General features: G+C 48.7%; 1 protein-coding gene across 1 annotated transcript; it reads right to left on the bottom strand.

Moving 5' to 3' along the window:
- Nucleotides 1–4,608: 4,608 nt before the first annotated feature.
- IL7 (interleukin 7) lies at nucleotides 4,609–17,323 on the bottom strand. The gene is made up of 5 exons (XM_074146814.1): nucleotides 17,143–17,323; nucleotides 13,673–13,815; nucleotides 8,592–8,678; nucleotides 7,655–7,807; nucleotides 4,609–5,738 (listed from the first exon to the last, which is right to left on the bottom strand). The coding sequence occupies exons 1-5, from the start codon at nucleotides 17,150–17,152 to the stop codon at nucleotides 5,586–5,588; spliced, it is 546 nt and encodes a 181-aa protein (XP_074002915.1). The 5' UTR covers nucleotides 17,153–17,323; the 3' UTR covers nucleotides 4,609–5,585.
- Between the last annotated feature and the right edge of the window lie 771 nt (nucleotides 17,324–18,094).

The raw sequence follows: 18,094 nt of genomic DNA, 5'->3' as shown, positions 1-18,094 counted from the left end.
CCGGGCACCCGTGGTCGGGGGTGCGGGCAGGGCCGGTGGGGTTCCGGGACCCGGGGGAGCCGCCGAAGCCCCGCCCCCTCCCCGGCCGTGCCGCGCGGGAGCTCTCCATGGTGCTCGGGATGGAGCCGCCTTCCAGCCGCCCGCCGGGCGGGAACCCCCGAGCCCCACCCCGGCTTCCAGCCTGGCGGGAGGTCCCCGACATCCCGGGGACGGACGAGCTCCTAATTCCCCACGGCAGCTGAGGGCTAGTGCCTGGAATGCAAAGAGAGGGGTTTCCCGGTGCGTGCTGGTCAGATCCGTGGGAGGCGGGAGGAGCACAGGAGTTGAAGCGCTAACAAGGCATGTGGCAGCACGCGCTGATGCAGGCTGTGTAATTAATTAGTCTGAGTATACAACCAAATGGTATTGTCTATGTGTTGCAAAGTTCTCAAGAAGTGCTAGTTTCCATCACATAGACTTTGTATATATGCAAAGAACAAACTTGTTTTGTGTTTTCTTTAACCTCGGCTGACAAAATGATGTTTTGTAGGAGCGCTTTTTGCAACTTTAATTCTTTTCAGTTTGTCTAAGCTATGAAAACTCATGGGTTGTATGACGGGGTAGAATATTCCTTGGTGAAATTTGTTTTGGTGACTCTGGTGAAAATAGTTTTGTTGCCTTTCACGTACAGCTCATTCCAATTTGTGATGGTTTTGTTGCTGGGTTGTTTTTTTTTAATTCACTGAGTAAGGTTTGAGTTCCCCGACTGGTTGGAACAAATGTTAGGTAAAAGATTGTCTAGCTATATTCAGCAGTTGGTTGGTATTTTCTTTCCAATATTCACAATATAAGAGATTATTCTTGCGTACTATTTTGGTGGGTTGGGTTTTCTTTCTTTGTTATGTCATTCCAGAATACACATTTCTGGAGGATCCTGTTTAGCCCCATTCCATTTCATGTTGCCAGAAAACAGCTTATTCTGATTTTCTCTTAATTAGTGTTTCTTCTTTACAAAAATAGTCAATAGGGAAATTGTATTTCTCCAATGTGAACATCAGCTGTTGAGTCAGCAAATCCAATATTCAGTTTAATACAGCTGAATACTGAACTTCAGTTCTAAATCATAGCACATGCTTTACCATAGTCCCATAGTTGTGTTTGGGTTTCTGGCAGAAGCGTGAATGGATCTGGGTCTGATCTGTAAAGTCCTGACTATTCTACAACTGTCACCGTACCTACCTTATATTATCGTTTTAACTCTTGGTGTCCATCCTTCATATGATACTTAATATTGTATCTTCATAAGTTTATTTATTGATGTTCCACATTTTAAAATGAAGTGTTCGTTCGTGTGTTTGAGGTGATTATTTTGTCGGCATTGCATTTATGACGTTTGCCTTGCCCCTCAGTACATTGAATATTTGTGTTTGTGATCATCCGGTATTTTTTTGCAGGATTTCTGGGTTTGTTTCCTTCTTATTTGGTATATTATGTTTATTTTAAAATGTCAGTTATGTTTTAATTAATAAATGTAAATCACCACCTAATGCTAATTTGCCACTTGTTAATAATAAAGCAAATATGCCAGTAAAACTTTCTGTGATGCACACGTTTTTGTAGCCAAATGTGAAATTGTCTTAAATAAAATAGCATAGGGGTAGGTAACAGCATTTCAACCCCATGAATATTGTGATGTCTTCAGTCTCTGGTACCCCAGACCTGGTGTGAGCACCATCCACTGTCTTCTCCTAGAGGCTGGGAGAGAACCGCTTAATTGTTCTTTTCAAAGGACAGGGTTTTTAACTGACTTGCGAAATGAGATTTGGATTCCTCAGTCACCTTGAACAATACTCTGTGCCAGATATTTAAATCAGCGTGATCTATTTGTATGAATTTAACTCTGTATCTCTTCTTTTTCCCAACTACACGGAGAGTTTAGTTTATATAGAGCCTATCACCGTCATACCTGTAGTAAACAATTCTTTTCTTAATAAGGCCGTAAGGTGTAATATATAACCTAAGCTTGATCTGGGTTTGTTTTCCTTCATGAGGCTAGAACTCTGTTTTGTTGATGAAATGATTAAGCAGGAAAAAAAGCAGAAGTTACATTTTTCCTGTGAAGTTCACTTTCGTAAGCAGAAACCCTAAGAAGGGCTTGGGTTCCTGATTTTTTTTTTTCTTTTTTTTTTTTTTGCTAAATATGAATGAGTAGAGAACAATTCCTCTCTTTTTTAGGGGGAAGTTCCTCCTGCTGGGCTCTTTTGTTCACCACACCCTCTTCAGAGGAAGGCAGACACCTCTCTCCTTTGCTCTGGATGAAATTCATTTCTGTGCCAAGAGTCTGCAAAACCTGTTGTCTCTCCCGAGTCTCCATGATATCCCTCCTGCTGAGTCCCTCGCTGTTCTAGTTCACAAGTCCAATCAGATAGCAAGAGGAAAAAGAAAACAAAGCAAGCAATGAAAAAAGGCCCAACAAAAACCTAAGCGGCTGCTGAATGGAACTCACCGTGAAGTCAACTTCTCTTTGCTCAGCACGAAGCTGAAAATGGCCTGGAAGGAAACACAGAACCAGCCGGGCGAGGTTCACTCCTGCACCTTTCGCTACAGAACCACCGCTGCCAACTCCTCTTGGGTGGTGGAAAGTGATATTGGAACATTCTCTTCCAGTAGCCTTCCTTGACCTGGCTTCCTCCAGGAAGGAGGAACAGAAATTCCTCCTTCGCAGTATAAGCCACAGAGCATGGAACTCATTCTTGCCCTCAGAGGTGTGCAGCGCTCTCTTGCTCACAGGGTCACTCACCCCTTTCTGCTTTCTCCTAATCCCCTGCAGCCACAGTGCCAAAGTTCTTCCTCGTAATTTAAATGCCCAAGTCATTTTCCCTTGACACCTTCTCATAAATCCCATGTATTTCTAAATCATGGGCTTGAGCCACTCCTCTCCCTTCTTTGCTGTGGCCAAATACATAAATACCTCAATGGAAGCGGCAGGGAGGCAGGCATGGCGGTGACAGCCCGGGGGCAGGCACGGCGGTGACACCCTGCAAGGTTCCCATCCCTTCGCCCCTTCCTGCAGAACGCTTTAATGTTGCCACATCTGTCATTTCAGGAGAGACCAGAGCAGGTTCTCAAATGGAAGGAGTCAATCAACGGGCACAAGTCATCGCGTTGAGCAGCTCGTCTCTGCATGTAAGGGTTGACTCAGGAAACTGGCAGTAAGAATCAGGCAGGCAGGGTATTTATTAGAAGCAATCATAAAAACCCCGCAATTTCATAATCACTGTTTAAAATTCTGCTCTGGATCTAACCTTGGTCTTCTCCCCAGGATGGGCCTGGAACTGCTTGATTTGCCTCGGGATTGAGGTTGTGGGCTGCTGCTTAAGTCATTTAAGCTGACTGAACTTGAGTTCTGCTCCATGTGTCTTTCTTTTACTTCCCACTGACCTTTGCTTGCCAAGCAGTTATTAGGAAATAAATCCTGGCATTCAAACTGTTCCTAAATTTCCAAAAAAGGCAACTGTACTTCACAGGAAAATTTAATGCCCAAGTCTCCAGGGATTTCTTTCAGCAGAACGAGTTTCCAGGGAAGTCCGTGCAATAGTGGTTCCATTCTCCACCTCCCATCTGCAGGACATTAGGAAATCCGTTTCCCTTTCCTGTGACATAAGAGTTACAGGTCGGGTTGGTTGGGTTTTCCCACCTTTTGGAGTTTCACTCTCTTCCATCCGAAGCTGAAGAGAACACAGAATCATAGAATGGTTAGAATTGGAAGGGACCTTAAAGATCATCGAGTTCCAACCCCCCTGCCATGGGCAGGGACACCTCCACTAGAGCAGGTTGCTCAAAGCCCCATCCAGCCTGGCCTTGAACATTTCCAGGGATGGGGCATCCACAGCTTCTCCGGGCAACCTGTTCCAGTGCTTCACCACCCTCACGGTAAAGAATTTCCTCCTAATATCTAGTCTGAATCTCCCCTCTTCCGATTTAAAACCGTTACCCCTTGTCTTGTCACTACATCTCCTGACAAAGAGTCCCTCTCCGGCTCTGCTGGAGGCTCCCTTCAGATATTGGAAGGCTGTATGTGAGCGTCTCAGTCACAGTTTTACGGAGGTTCTATCCCTGCCTCAAGTCTCCTCACCACAAATGATGGGGGGAAGGGCAGCAGAACATTTGCTTGGCCCTTAACCTCCTCCTCGCCGGGAGCCGCGGGGCACACGGGGCGTCCCAGGCTCAGGGCAGCAGAACTTCGAGAGATCTCTCGCAGGAGATCCCTGCAGGTCTTTGAAGCGTATCCCAGCAGCTCTTCGTTCTGAAAACCAAAAACTTCTTCAGAGTGGTTCCATGGAAAATTTATTTTGGCACAGATAAACCAATATATGTTACTTCACTCTGAACCAGGGAACAACAAACTGACTTAACTAAAGGTTTCCCAAAATATTTACTCCAAGGAGGATACCTGGGATGGAAGTCTCCACTGAAACTGGCCATGTTACAAACAACCAAGAAACAGGTATTTTGTGATGGGAAGTCCCAAGCAGCTGGAGGTTACGTTACCAGCTGCGCTTCCAATGACTACCTGGGAAACAATGCTAAAAAAGGAGTAATGACACCCAAAAAGTCAACAGCCCAATTCCATAGAAGACAAATATTTTATTACCAAAGGAGTTATAATATCAAAGTAAGAAACTGCGAAAGAGTTAAAAACAACTATAAAAATACTTCTATTTATCCAAAATTAAATATGAACACTTTATTAGTTAAATGCCAATATATTATTCTCTGAAAATATTCACACATTTGAAGTCATGTTTGTCTAACACGTTATATAAAATAATTGCATATAAGAAATCACAATCCGAAGGTAAGGAATTCTAGCTCCTCCTGCAGCGGCCTCGAGGATACCCAGAGACGTGACACCGCTCCGCTCGGCCGAACAAACCCACGTTCAGGCCTCTCCTTCTGTGCCTTCCATGGTTCTGGCTGTCCTGCCTCTGCCCCAGCCAGCAGAAGTGTGCTACATTGCCCAAAAATCAGTTCCCTTCCAAAGGTTCTCAAAGAGTTAACCTTTTCCCTGTTTTTCCGAACCTAAACCAGTTTGCAGACCCGTTAGATGCCCCCAGCGTTACTGCATCCGCAGAAGGGACCCGAGATCAACGGCTCGTCTGTACGTTGTTCCTTTGGGGCCTTGATGTGTTTTATACAGATAGAAAGAAACCAGCTACTTTTCCATGTTTTCTTCACCTGCAGCTTCTAAGATGGTTTTGGAAATTGCAGGAGAAGTAAGCAGATCGCTCTCGTGTGACGGTATTATGAAGTTACTCCAAAGAGCAGAGAATTCAAAGTAGTTTCTAGAGCATGAAAGTGGGACAGAGTCTTCTGCAGTTCTTTGCTTCAAATGCTGGGCTTTTACTCCCACTTCTTGGACTTCAGCAGCTTGGTTTAGCCGTTTCTGTTCATTCCATCTCAGGAACAAGGTACCGTAGCTTTCCATCAGGATTCTGGCATAAAGTGTTCATACAAGCGAGCAGAGTTACTCGAAGAATGCACATAAAATGCAAAGATACCAAGTAATGCCACTTCAAAAGGAAAGAGCAAGGATGCACCTGGAATCACCTGGAAATTATTTTTTCAAATTTATTCCAGCAGGATCGAAGGCTAGATATATTTTCTTTCAGTTCACAAAATTCCTGGTTACATTTCTTTTTGGACTGTTCACCTGTTTCTATATCTTCTTTATTATGTGTATTCACCTTCATGCACACCTGAAAAAGAACAGTTTGTGCTGTCAGTTGAGAAGTGCTTGTTCTTTCCATGTAGAACATCTTTTAAAACAACCTGAGTCCCTTATATCTCAGTAAATAAGGGAGGTGCCTTCCATGGTAATTAAGGTAGCAAGCCGGGCTACTCACAAAACGTGCCGTGGTGGCCCACGGCCTGCATCCCTCTCATTCCTCGCTCTGAGCACAGCCCCGCTGCCCCCTGCCCACCCCACCGGGAGAAGGCGGCTTTAGCATGGGCAGCTGGAACCAGCCTGTGCAGCTGAGAACGTGTCCGTGGCTTAGAATTTATCCTCCACTGTTGGAAGGACTGGCAAAACAAAGCCAATTAAACTGTGAGCCAAACTTCAAAAGGTATGCTACATATGTGGTGCCTTGAGTCTGGTGGGACAAGGCAGACCTGTCCCCAGGGGCTGGAGCTGTGGCCTCGTGTCTGGGATCTCACCCAGTGACAAGAAGACCACGGTTCTTGTCCATAGTCAATGACTGTTCGTAATTTTTACCAAATGACTTTAATTGATCTCTGAATAAAACCAGGCACCCACGAGGCAAGGCAGGAGTTTCAGGGGTGACACTGACTTCTATGACTTAACTGGGCGCCCTGGTTTTGGCTGGGAAAGAGTTAATTTTCTTTCTAGTGATTGCTCCGAGAAGAATGCCAATAAAACCTGTTGGGTTTAGTTGTTGCTAAGTGATATTGACATCACCCAAGGACTTTTTTCAGCTTCCCACAGAAGCACAGACAGAAGGATGGAACGGCCGATGAAATGTCCCGTGCCCTGGGCGTCCCACTCACTACAGAAACGGGGGCTGCCTGGGGGGGATCTGTCATCGCTGCTCGGGACAGTGACCCATGGCATTATTATTCTTGTTATTATTACTGTTATTTTTCCTTTTCTGTTATAATTTCTATTAAACTATCTTTATCTCAACTCACAAGGTGTTTTTTCCCTCCCTTTCCCCTCCTTTTTTCCCTCTTCTCCCCCCCACCCTCCTTGCGGGGGGATGCGTGGGGGGTGAGCGAGTGGTTGCGTGGTTCCACTTGCTGATGGGGTTAAACCACGGCACTGGGACACCTTTATGGAAAGGCAAATGTTGGATTCATCACAAGTGGCCAAGCAAAATACAGACACCAACACCACTTTGAGGATCTGCTCCTAGTTTATAAGAGTCTCTCCATTTCAAAGGGAAAAAGAATTAGTTAAATACAGCCTTCAATCCAATTACTTAAGCTGATCATAAAGAACTCTATCCTTTGGTGCCTATGGGGAGTTGATGCATAGTTTTGTGTTCCATAGATAACTTAGAAGAACACACAGAAGGTGGCTCTTCCTTTGCTATGGTAGTCTGTAGATCATTGCGCTAGATTTGGGTGACATCAAAGAACAGATTCTGCCAATAACTAAATATCCAACTATTTTCCTAACTAACCATTGTTGTTGAGTCTGCGATATTGCGGTTAAAATAAAGATCAAAGGGATTATGGAAAGGAGAGAAGCTCCCACTATTTGTTTGTTGAAACAAGCCAAAATACACATTATTTTCAGGGTAGAACCCCCACGAGAAGTAACAACTATGACTTTGTACACTAGAGAAGTTAAAGGCCTTCTTCACATGAGTGTGGTCTCTGTCTTGTACTGGAGCATTAACTCAGGTGTTTCAGGACTGAACCAGAGGATATCTATCTTCACTACAGCCTCCCAGATCATTGAATTACTTTGTCTTTGCACTGGGCTTAACGCCTCTGGCAAGACAGGCGCTGTACAGAGCAAATCCATCCCATGTGTAAGACGTGCGTGGTAACTGAACCCCTGAGAGGTGGGTCTGGCAGTCTGTGTGGGGGAGCTCTACGGAGTAAGTCACCTGCTTCCAGGAACCTGGAGCCCATCGCCAACACTCACCTTTTCTTTTCTAAGTCGTTCACACCTGCACTGTAGAACCTGTAACGTCCCGCAGGAGACTAACGCCGCTTTCCATCTCAACTCCCTGCTGATCTTTTGCTTATGGAAGAATCTGAGCATGTTGCACGCCATGGTCTGTAGTGATTCTACTTCCTGTAAAGGAGCAAGGAAAACACGCCCTGAGACGCCTGTGCACCGGTCGCTCTTTATAATGTTGGTCTGTCCTTTAACAAAAGCTCCATCATTTACCATTAGTTTCTTTTGCTTTCATAGTGCCCATCTTTTCCAATAAAACACGAGTAATCTGACCTACCTGCCATCCCTTCAAAATATTTAACGTATCAATTTGTAGTAGTAATAACAGTAGCGTAAGGGTGTTAGGGAGAAACCACAGCCGTCGGGACATCAGCCCATGCAGTCAGGAAACCAGGGAATGGGTTTTGGAGTCAGTCCTTTCATCGAGTCCTGACAGAATTTGCAGCAACAGCTGACAGTTGTGCAAAAAAGACAGAAAGTATTTCCAGATCTGCCCAAACTATTACTTTAAAGCTCTCAGATCTGAAGTGAAAAGCTCAGCCAGTCTGAGTTCCTGAAGAAAAATGAGAACAGATGCTGGGAAATTATCTTCACTTCCATTGGCAAAACAAAGTAGGTTTTCTGGATGGTTTGGATTAAAAATATAAAAGAGTCTTTATAGTAGGGGAAAAAAATATTCTTGCATATGGGATTGCTTAATATTTTAATTTTAAAAATATCAATTTATGTGATAAGTTGTTTGATTCCAAATTCTAAAAAGGAGCAATGCTGAATATCATGATTTGACTATTAAAAGGTAATATTACTCTCTATCACAGTCTGTTATTCAGGGACTGGACTGTACAAAGAACCCACCTGAGTTTTTATTCTCTAAAGTAAAATCTGAGAAGTTAAATTTTACCTGAGTATCATTGCAGAAGAACACTTTGCTATTTTCATGTTTTTTATTCTTGCAGCACCTGTCGCGATACTCTGCAGACATATTTACCTGTAAAACAGCATACGTGTTTAGACATGGAAGCACTTCTCATCGATGGAGCCAGGTTCCTCACTAACATCTGGAGACGTCAACACTAAATTGTTGTGTAGCACCTCCTTGGGTGTAGCAGGGTCGGGGTATAATTCTGAGCTTTTCCTCGGCAAACAGGCAAAGCCAGCCCCAATCCAGCTGCAGTTTCTAAAGGCATTCACAGAAACATGCAGAATCGCAGCAGGGCTGAGGTGGGACGGGACCTCTGGAGCTGATCTGGTCCAAGCCCTTGCTCAAGCAGGGTCACCTGCAGCCAAGGTTGCCCAGGACCATCTCCAGGCAGCTTTTGAGTATCTCCAAGGATGGAGACTCCACAACTTCCCCGGGCACCCTGTCCCAGTGCTCGGTCACCCTCACAGTGACAAAGTGTTTCCTGGTGTTCAGAGGGACCCTCCTGTGTTTCAGGGTGTGCCCATTGCCCCTTGTCCTGTCACTGGGCACCACTGGAAGGACCCGGCTCTGTCCTCTTCACCCTCCCCTCAAGTATTTATAGACATTGATGAGATCCCCTGGAGCCTTCTCTTCTCCAGGCTGAACAGTCCCAGCCCTCAGTCTGTCCTCTAAGGAGAGATGCTCCAGTCCCTTCATCACCTTCATGGCCCCTTGCTGGACTCTCTCCAGCAGTTCCGTATTTCTCTCATATGGGGGAGCCCAGAACTGAACACAAATCTATTCATTTTAAACCTTCACATTCTATCAAATTACTTCATTCTTTGGCATTTTAATACATGCAGGAATATTTAAATCTTACAGAGACATCAAATACAATGTTTGTCAATGTTTGTCTCAGTAACTACATGCCCCCCACACCTAAGCAGATCCTGGCGGTCCCTTTGCAGATGGACTAATAGAGCATGTCCTAAGCAACACCACTTCCTCCCTTTGCGTCACCATAATCCTTTATCAGTGGTTTATTCTCTGGGTTTTTTTTCCTTCTACTTTCATGCTTGTCGTCGAGATGAAGCTGAATCCAACTCAAAAAAATTCCTTCGCTTTCTTCTTCAGCCTGTATCCAGATAACCCACTAAAATGAAAAGGGCTTTAAGAAAGACAGCTCATGGTAATATTATTGTTGAAAGCCTCTGGGTAAGAACTAGAGACTGAGGCAACAAAGGGAACCTTGTGGTTGGTGTCTACTACAGGCTGCCTGATCAAGGGGAGTCTATTAATGAAGCCCACTCACTCCAGCTCCAAGACACATCAGGCTCCCAGGTTCTTGTCCTGCTGGGGGACTTCAACCACCCCAACATCTGCTGGGAAGGCCGCATGGCGAGCTGTAGGCCATCCAGGAGGTTCCTGGAGTGCATCGAGGATAACTTCTTAAGGCAGGTAATAGACAGCCCCACCAGAGGGGATGCGATACTGGGCCTGTTGGTCATGGCACAAGAGAGCTCATCACTGACGTCAAGACTGGAGGGAGCCTGGGCTGCAGTGATCATGCACTGGTGGAGTTCTCAGTCCTGACGGATGTGGGCCAGGGGAAGAGTAAAGTCAGGACCCTGAATTTTAGGAAAGCAAACCTGCAGCTGTTCTAGGAGTTAGTCCATAGGATCCCCTGGGAAACTGCCCTCGGGAGCAGAACAGAGCTGGCAGATCTTTACGGACGCTTTCCACGGAGTGCAAGAGCTCTCAATCCCCAGGTGTAAGAGATCAGGAAAGGAAGGCAAGAGACCAGCATGGCTGAGTTGAGACCTGCTGGTCAAACCAAAGGGCCAGAAGGACCTGCACAGGCCATGGAGGCAGGGACAGGCATCCTGGGGAGAGTACAGGGATGATGCCTGGTTGTGCAGGGGTGGGGTGGGGAAGGCCAAGGCACAGCAGAGGGACCTGGACAAGCACGAGAAGTGGGCTCATGTGAACAACATGAAGTTCAACAAGGCCAAGTGCAGGGTCCTGCACCTCTATCAGTGCAATCCCCAATATCAGCACAGGCTGGGGATGAAGGGACTAAGAGCAGCCCTGCTGAGAAGGGCTTGGGGGTACTGGTGGGTGAAAAGCTGGACATGAGCTGACCTTGCACACTCACAGCCCAGAAATTCCCCCGCATCCTGGGTTGCATCCCCAGCAGCATGGCCAGCAGCTTGATGGCGGTGACTCTGCCCCTGTGCTCTGCTCTGGTGAGACCCCACCTGGAGCACTGAGTCCAGCTCCGGAGTCCTCAGCACAAGAAGAACATGGGCCTGTTGCGATAGGACAAGGGCTAATGGCTTTAAACTGAAAGAGGGAAGATGTAGACTAGATATATGGAAGAGATTCTTTATGCTGAGGGTGGTGAGACACTGGCTCAGGTTGCCAGAGAGGTGGCGGATGCCCCATCCCTGGAGACATTCAAGGTCAGGTTGGACAGGGGTCTGAGCAACCTGATGGAGTTGAAGATGTCCCTGCTCATGGCAGGTGGGAGGTTGGACTAGATGGGCTTTAAAGGTCCCTTCCAACCCAAACTATTCTATGATTGTGTTAGATCTCCTTACTTAGGCATGCCTATGGACACATTAGACAACTTAAGTCTTACAGTTTTTCTTCAGATTTTTGTGTAACATTGCCTGTATTTCAGAATTTCACCCCCCCCAAAAAAGACATTTGCTTGTACTACAGCAGAATGAAGTTTTGCTGCAGTCGCACAGCACCAAGATGTAAAAATAAATAAATAAATAATCACCCTAAACTCTATAATCTGTGGCTTTGTTCCCTGCTAAGGGATTTACCCATTCTCACTGACTTCCTCAGATTAGCTGAGGTTGCCCACGGAAATTATAGGTTGCCCAGAGAAGCTGTGGCTGCCCCATCCCTGGAGGGGTTCAAGGCCAGGCTGGATGGGGCTTTGAGCAACCTGGTCTGGTGGGAGGTGTCCCTGCCCAGGGCAGGGGGTGGCACTGGATGGGCTTTAAGGTCCCTCCCAACCCAAACCATTCTACAATTCTATGATCTTTAGTACAATGCACAGTAACCACTTCTGAGGGCAGTTTATTGGCTGCGACTAAAGGAACCTAAGGGAAATCCTGGCCTCAGAAAAGGCATTAATGAAAATCAAACTAACTTCTGGAGGTCTAGTGTATAACACACTAGTCATCTCCATAGCTGCCTCCAGACATCAGGTTGAGGGACTGGAAGTTTTTGACTTTGGCTCTGCAATCGCAGGGAAGTGCCTGTGACCCAACCACCACCGTCCATAACATTTGCTGTTAAGTTACAGTGACAAGACACTGATTTTACATAGAAGACAAATATCTCTTGAGCTGGGAAAAATAAAGACAGGACAACGAAGGAACTTGCACGGTAGTTACTTGCGTATGCCCGCTCTAGGCAGCAAAGGCCTCAGAGTTCAGTACATTCCCACTGCCTTTCACAAACATTAATTCATTAAGGTTTTATTTATGTATTTGTTTATTTAATTGGATACCAGTTTTAGTTCTCATAAAGTCTTCTAAAAAACCTCTATCTCCTAAAAACCTCTGTAATATTTATTACAATAAAAAAGATAAAGTCTTTCAGAAAGCATCTGGAAGAATGGCTTTGCTCCACTGGTGCCCTCGATGGCACCCTGGGGCACCGCGTGCATCAACCTTCATCCCGTGACGGGGCAGCGCAAGGCATCGCCAGCCCCAGCCCGGGACAGCCCCCGGATCCCCTGGCCCTGCGGCTCCAGCGGAGCTGGGACACGCGGGGTGGATCTCCACCACGGGGGAGCCCAGAGGCTGCTGCTCCTGTCGCTCTGCTCTCCCTTACAGCTCGGCTACCCCCACGGCTGCTCGCTGGGAGGGTTTACTTTTGTTCTCTGGGAAACACTTGTCTTTGTCAGAAACACAACAACGAACTGAAGGGGCTACTTAGCTGCTCTAATACGGCCACGAGGATTTCCCCCCCAGCTTTGGTGCCTTGCTCAGGAGGTGGTCAGTTATCTATGGAGAAGTACCTTCCTTCCTTCATAACCTCAACAAACACAACATGATCAGGATGGTTCTGAAGATCAAAGGGCCCTTCCCTGACCCTAAAGGTATTTTGCTTCCAGATGAGGGCTGACGGGTCTCGGTCGAGAACGACTGGAAACCACTGGCGTGATGCTCTGAAGGATCCTAAGTGTGAAGAAATACGACGGCTGCTGATGTCGCCTTTGGAAAAGCACTGTCTATCACTTGCATTTCATGCAAATAGATCTTAGGACTGCAACAGAATGGCGGGTTCTCGTTTAGTGACAAACTGCCCCACTTCTGTAGAAATGCCTCTGCTAATCCAACTGTGGAAAGTGCCTTCTCCCATGAAAGTCTTCTTGACAGATGAATTTAATGGTTAATAATTCATGATGATGAGTTGGAAGGTAGGTTTTGGGCGTGGATCGGTAAACTATTATGATACTTTTTTGCCAAACTGTAATAAATCTGGCTGATAAAGCCGTAAGGGAGGAGATTTACAACTGTGAAAGTTAAGTTTTACTCTGCTGCCATCTAGAAAAGTTGGTTCTTTGTTGGCGAAACAAGATATATTAATAGGTAAAATACAAAGACACTTTTATTGTTGGATGAATGTTGTGCCTCTGTGCATTTGTATTCAATGGACAACATAAAACTTCAGTCAAGAAGTCTGCAATTAGCAGAACAAATTACAATGCTATCTGCCCTTGATAAGAAGATATAAATGGAAGTAGTAATGAAATGACTTCAGAAGAGAGTGCTTTTAAGTGTAACATACTATTTAGGATGTGTCACTACGTGATGCACAGGGACAAACTCCTGTATCTCAGTGTTTGTACGTGCACACAGGCAGCACCCGCAGACTTCAGATTTTAGAGAGACTGAATTGTTGCACCCCCTCAAATAAAGCCACCATTCCAGGATAACGTGTGATTTTTAAATTGGTCTCTTATCATATGTTAACATTAGAGCTTTTAATTACTATTATTTGCCATCATCTAAAAATAACCAACATTTTCTGAAAGCCCAAGAGCTATTACTTACCAGCTCATCGATGTCGTGGCTCAGTATGTTCTCATACTTCACACGGATCTCAGCTGTTTTATTTCCCATTGCGCAACCAGATGAGTTCACTGGAGACAGAACAAGGAGCAGTGGCAGAACCCGAAAGATAGATCTAAAAAGGGCTGGATTACAACAAGAGCAGCTAAGTACATATTAAATGCCACAGAGCGCACGCTGTACTAACAAATGCATCCTGTAATCCTTTTAAACGATTTCAAAGGGATCTTTGTAAAACCAAATGACTCGTACCCCAAGGGAAGGACTCGGATCCAGGTTAAGACACCGTTTGGGTGTCTAACTCCCTCACGCAGGGGCGGTTCAGCCAGCGTGGTTAAGAGCCCACAGCTCGTCAGCCCACCAGGTGCCTGGTGTCTGCTTGGGCTGAATGGATGCCCGGGCTCCCCTGCAAGCCTTGACGGGGTCTCCCAGTGACCATAACCTGACCATAACTGGGGTCTCCCAGTGACCATAACCTGACCATAACTGGAGTCTCCCAGTGACCATAACCTGACCATAACTGGGGTCTCCCACTGACCATAACCTGACCATAACTGGACCACAACCCCCAGTACATCTGTAGACAAACAAGTGTCTCAGATAGGTGTAGACATTCGAGTGTCTCAATCTACAGCCGAATCCCATCCTAACTATCAATTTTTCATACGATAAATTCCACAAATGCCCACGAACACGGCTTTACATCGAAAGTGTGTTTAAATAAATTTTTGGGCTGAGCAAATGTACAAATCCACACCAGTGGCCGTAACACCAGATAAAGCAGCAATACACCCTTCTCTGCAAGATTTTTGCAATCTTTCTGAGCAAATCTCACTGCCCCTTTACTTTGTTTCTCCCTTCATCTTGCTTTGCTCAGACCCCTGATCTGTCTTTGCATGACATCAGGAAAATATGAATTCTGTGAGGGTGGGCAGAGAGACAAGACCGAAATATCAAAAGAGCATGAAGGCAGCAAGAGGGTAACTGGAGGCTGCAGGTGACTGGCCTGATGCTGGGAATGAGGGAGACTGGGTACGGGACAGTATCGGGATTAGGAAGCTCATAACTGGACTCTGGGCTATAGCCAGACTGGCTGGGATGATGCTTAAACGGAAGGTTTTGGAAAAACACAAAGCTAGAAATGTAGGTTGGAGGATTAGCAAAAATCACAGCAGCTTCCTGGACCCGTATGAGCTGTTTGTGCCCATCTCTGCGACTCAGGAGGAGCCCCAGCCCCATGCAGAGCAGCCGTGGGGCTGCAGCCAGGAGAGGCAGAGGGATGCCCTGACCCCGGCAGGGCGGGAGCGCCGCGCACAGCCGGCCCAGCACCCCTGGAGGGGCGTCTCCAGTAAACCCCAGCCTCAGGGGACAACTCATAACTCCGAGTAACTAAGAAGAAAGCAGTGAAATCATCTTTCCTGAGCCAACCCAACCTCTGTGACGCAAGAACCGCAGCCACGCCACGCGCCGTTCACAGAACCACGGTCCCTCACCGCCCACCCCACCGCTCGCTGCTGTGTCCAAGCCGAGCGCGCACCCCTTGCCCTGGCTACCAACGCCTTTTCTTCCCCATGGATTGCCTGTGAACACGCTGTGATGTGTCTCTGTCCTACAAACAGCACCGGAAATATTCTACCTGTACAAGCTGGATTCCCAAATTCTTCTTGTGGCAAGCTGCCCGCCAAATTTTAATGGGAAATTTGATGGCCCGAAAACCAGACCTTCTAACCTTTTCATATACTGACCAACAGATGTCTATTAGTATCTCAAAAAACCTAACCTGAAGAGCTAAACGGATCCTACATGTATTAAGTATGAAAACCAGGTAAGGCAAATCTATTACCATCTTCAAGATCCAAGTGACCACCTGCACTCCACAGAGCTTTACCTTTGTAAATCTCTCCGCTAACTATATCTACGCCAAGCGAATTGCCAATTTGTAGGACTGAGATTTAATATTTTAAAAGAAGTTCACAAAAAAATGCAAGAACTCAATTACAGGACAACGTTTCTCCAATATACCATTTCACCTCTCGATTCCAGTGCAAAAAAAAAAAAAAAAAAAAGAACTGCAATGCTTGTTTCCAAATAACAGTGACACAAGCAACAGATATGCTACACCAAAAATATGCTTCAAAAGATACGAATAACAATCTTCTAAAAATCAATCCTACAGATTCTATCACTTAAAAGTTGCTTTGTCGAGCAACAAGTGGAGACAAGAGGTGAAAACTGCAAAGTCTCTTCTATTTCTTTATTTTTACTTTTCTCTGTACTGGACAGATTGTGAATCTTTTTTAAATGAGGAAACTACAGAATCAAAGCAGATCATTCTGCGAGAGATGCCACACGCTCAGGAAGTCCCTTGACCCGTCGCGGGACCGCGGTGAAACCTGCTCAGCCATTCCTAAACGAGTTCTCTGGAACGTTAGACGAATGTCCTAAAACGTTTCAGCAGCTTTGGACTGAGAACTGAAAGGATTTTTCTTAAAATGAGTAATTTCAAGAGAAGCAGAACTGATAGTGCTCCATCCAACCAGCGCTCCGTCTGTTACTGATAATACCCCATCCTTCAGTAAACTCCCAAAAACCCGTACGCGGAAAGCCCCAAAAAATTCTCAGAGAAAAGCCGGGAAGAGTCAGCATTCCAGTATTTCCCAACGCAAAAAAGCCCCTCTCGGCTTTTTTTTAATTACACCCCCCCACCCCCCGTCTGTGCGCTCAGCCCGGCAGCAGCACCCCCGGCCCGCCGCCGCCCGAGGCGTCCCCGCGGAGTCCCCGCAGACCCCCGCAAACCGCCCGGTGCCCCCCACACCACCCGCGCCCCGGCCGCCCGGCCCCGCTCCGCAGCGCGCAACCCCCGCGGGCAGCGCCGAAGAGCCCCCTCCTCTCCCTCTGCCCGGCTGAACCCCCGGCAAAGGCGCGGACGAGCCGCCGCCGCCGCCCCGCGGGCGCGGAGAAGGGGCTCCGCCGGCGGGAGGGGCGGGCGCGGCGTCCGCGGCACCTGCGCCGGGCGCGCCCCGCGGAGCGCGGTTCCCCCGCGGCTCCCCCGCCCCGCGCAGCCTCCCGCTGCCTCCGCCGCGCCCCGGCCCCGCTTCCCGGCAGCGGGCGGGATGGGCACCGGCCGCTTTTGCTTTCATTCTGAGGGGGAAAAGGGAAAAAAAAAAACCCCAAAGCCGCCAACAAACCAAAACCGAAAAGCCAAAGCGGGAATTTCCCCGCTCGTCACCGCGGGTTTAAAAGGGCGCCGGGCGGCAGCGGGCAGCCGGCGGGGCCGGGAGCGCGGAGACCGCGGAGCCGGTGAGGAAGCGGCGCGGCCGGGGCTGCGGGGCTGCGGAGCGGGGCGGCGCGGGGCGGCGGAGCCCGGGCGCGGGTGGAGCGGGGCGCCCCGCGCGGCTCTGCCCGCCGCCGCCCGCGGAGGGGCGCGGAGCGGGGCGGCGGGCGCTCCTTACCATGGAACATGGTCCGCGGGGAGGGTGTCGGGGCGCTGCGCCGGCGGCTCCGCCGTCATGGTGGCGGCGCCGTCTCGCCCATGGCGCCCGCGGAGCGCCGCGCGAGGTGGGGGCGAGAGCAGCCGGCCGGGGCTCAGCAGCCCCCCGGCGCCCGCCTGCCCGGGGGGGACCCGGCGCGGTCGGAGGCGGCTGCGGGGCGGGCGGGCCGTGCCCGTCCCATGGGGCTTCCGCCGACCGATGGCACTTTCGCTTTCTGCTGCGCCGGCGGCCGCGGTGCTCCCCGCCGCCTCAGCGCGGCTGGCCGGGCGCCGGGGGAGGTGGCATCCCCCCGCCCCGCCACCGGGGGGGGGGGGTGGGTTGGGGGGGTGTCGGCGAGAGAGAGAGGGTCCCGGAGCCGGCGGAGGGCGAGAGCGGCGGGACGGTCCCCGCGCGCGCCCCGGGGCGGCTGTGGCGGGGCCGGTCCCGCCGGCGGGGGTTACATAGAGCCCCGGCTACACGCCCAGCGCCGGCTGCGCGGCCGGGGAGGGAAGGATGGACCTTGGCAGTGCGTGTGGAAAGAGCCGCTCATCCGCGGGGAGGAAATCCTTAAAAAAAAAAAAAAAAAAAAGAGGGTGAAAAAACCCAACAACCTCTGGAGGAGAGAGACTCGGTGTCCCCGCTGCTCCGCGGCGCCCTGGCACTCGCTCGCCCGGTCCCTGGGCGGGCGGCGGGAGGCGGGGCTGCCCCCAGCGCTCCCCCCCGGCTGCCGGCAGCGGCTCTGCAGCGGGGGGCACGCGTTTCTGCAGGCTTCCCCCCCCCAGCTCCATCCCAGCGGCTCATCCTGAGAAACCTGAGAGAATTAAGGAAAGACGGTGAATGGTTTAGGAAGGCGTTTCAGTGTAGAAGAAGCTCAAGTTCTAAAAGACAGAGCTGTAGCCAGATGTGCTTTTCCTACGTAAATTCACAATGCGAA

This window comes from Numenius arquata, chromosome 4 (assembly GCF_964106895.1).
Source record: "Numenius arquata chromosome 4, bNumArq3.hap1.1, whole genome shotgun sequence".
Taxonomy (NCBI): domain Eukaryota; kingdom Metazoa; phylum Chordata; class Aves; order Charadriiformes; family Scolopacidae; genus Numenius; species Numenius arquata.
Note: the sequence above shows the minus strand (reverse complement) of the source record. Positions and strands in the feature narration are given on the sequence as shown.

Coding starts and splice junctions, on each gene's coding strand:
- IL7 (XM_074146814.1), bottom strand. Junction 8,679..13,672: donor GCCACGACATCGATGAGCTG/GTAAGTAATAGC, acceptor GCTGTTTTACAG/GTAAATATGTCTGCAGAGTA. Junction 7,808..8,591: donor TCTTCTGCAATGATACTCAG/GTAAAATTTAAC, acceptor GCTCCTTTACAG/GAAGTAGAATCACTACAGAC.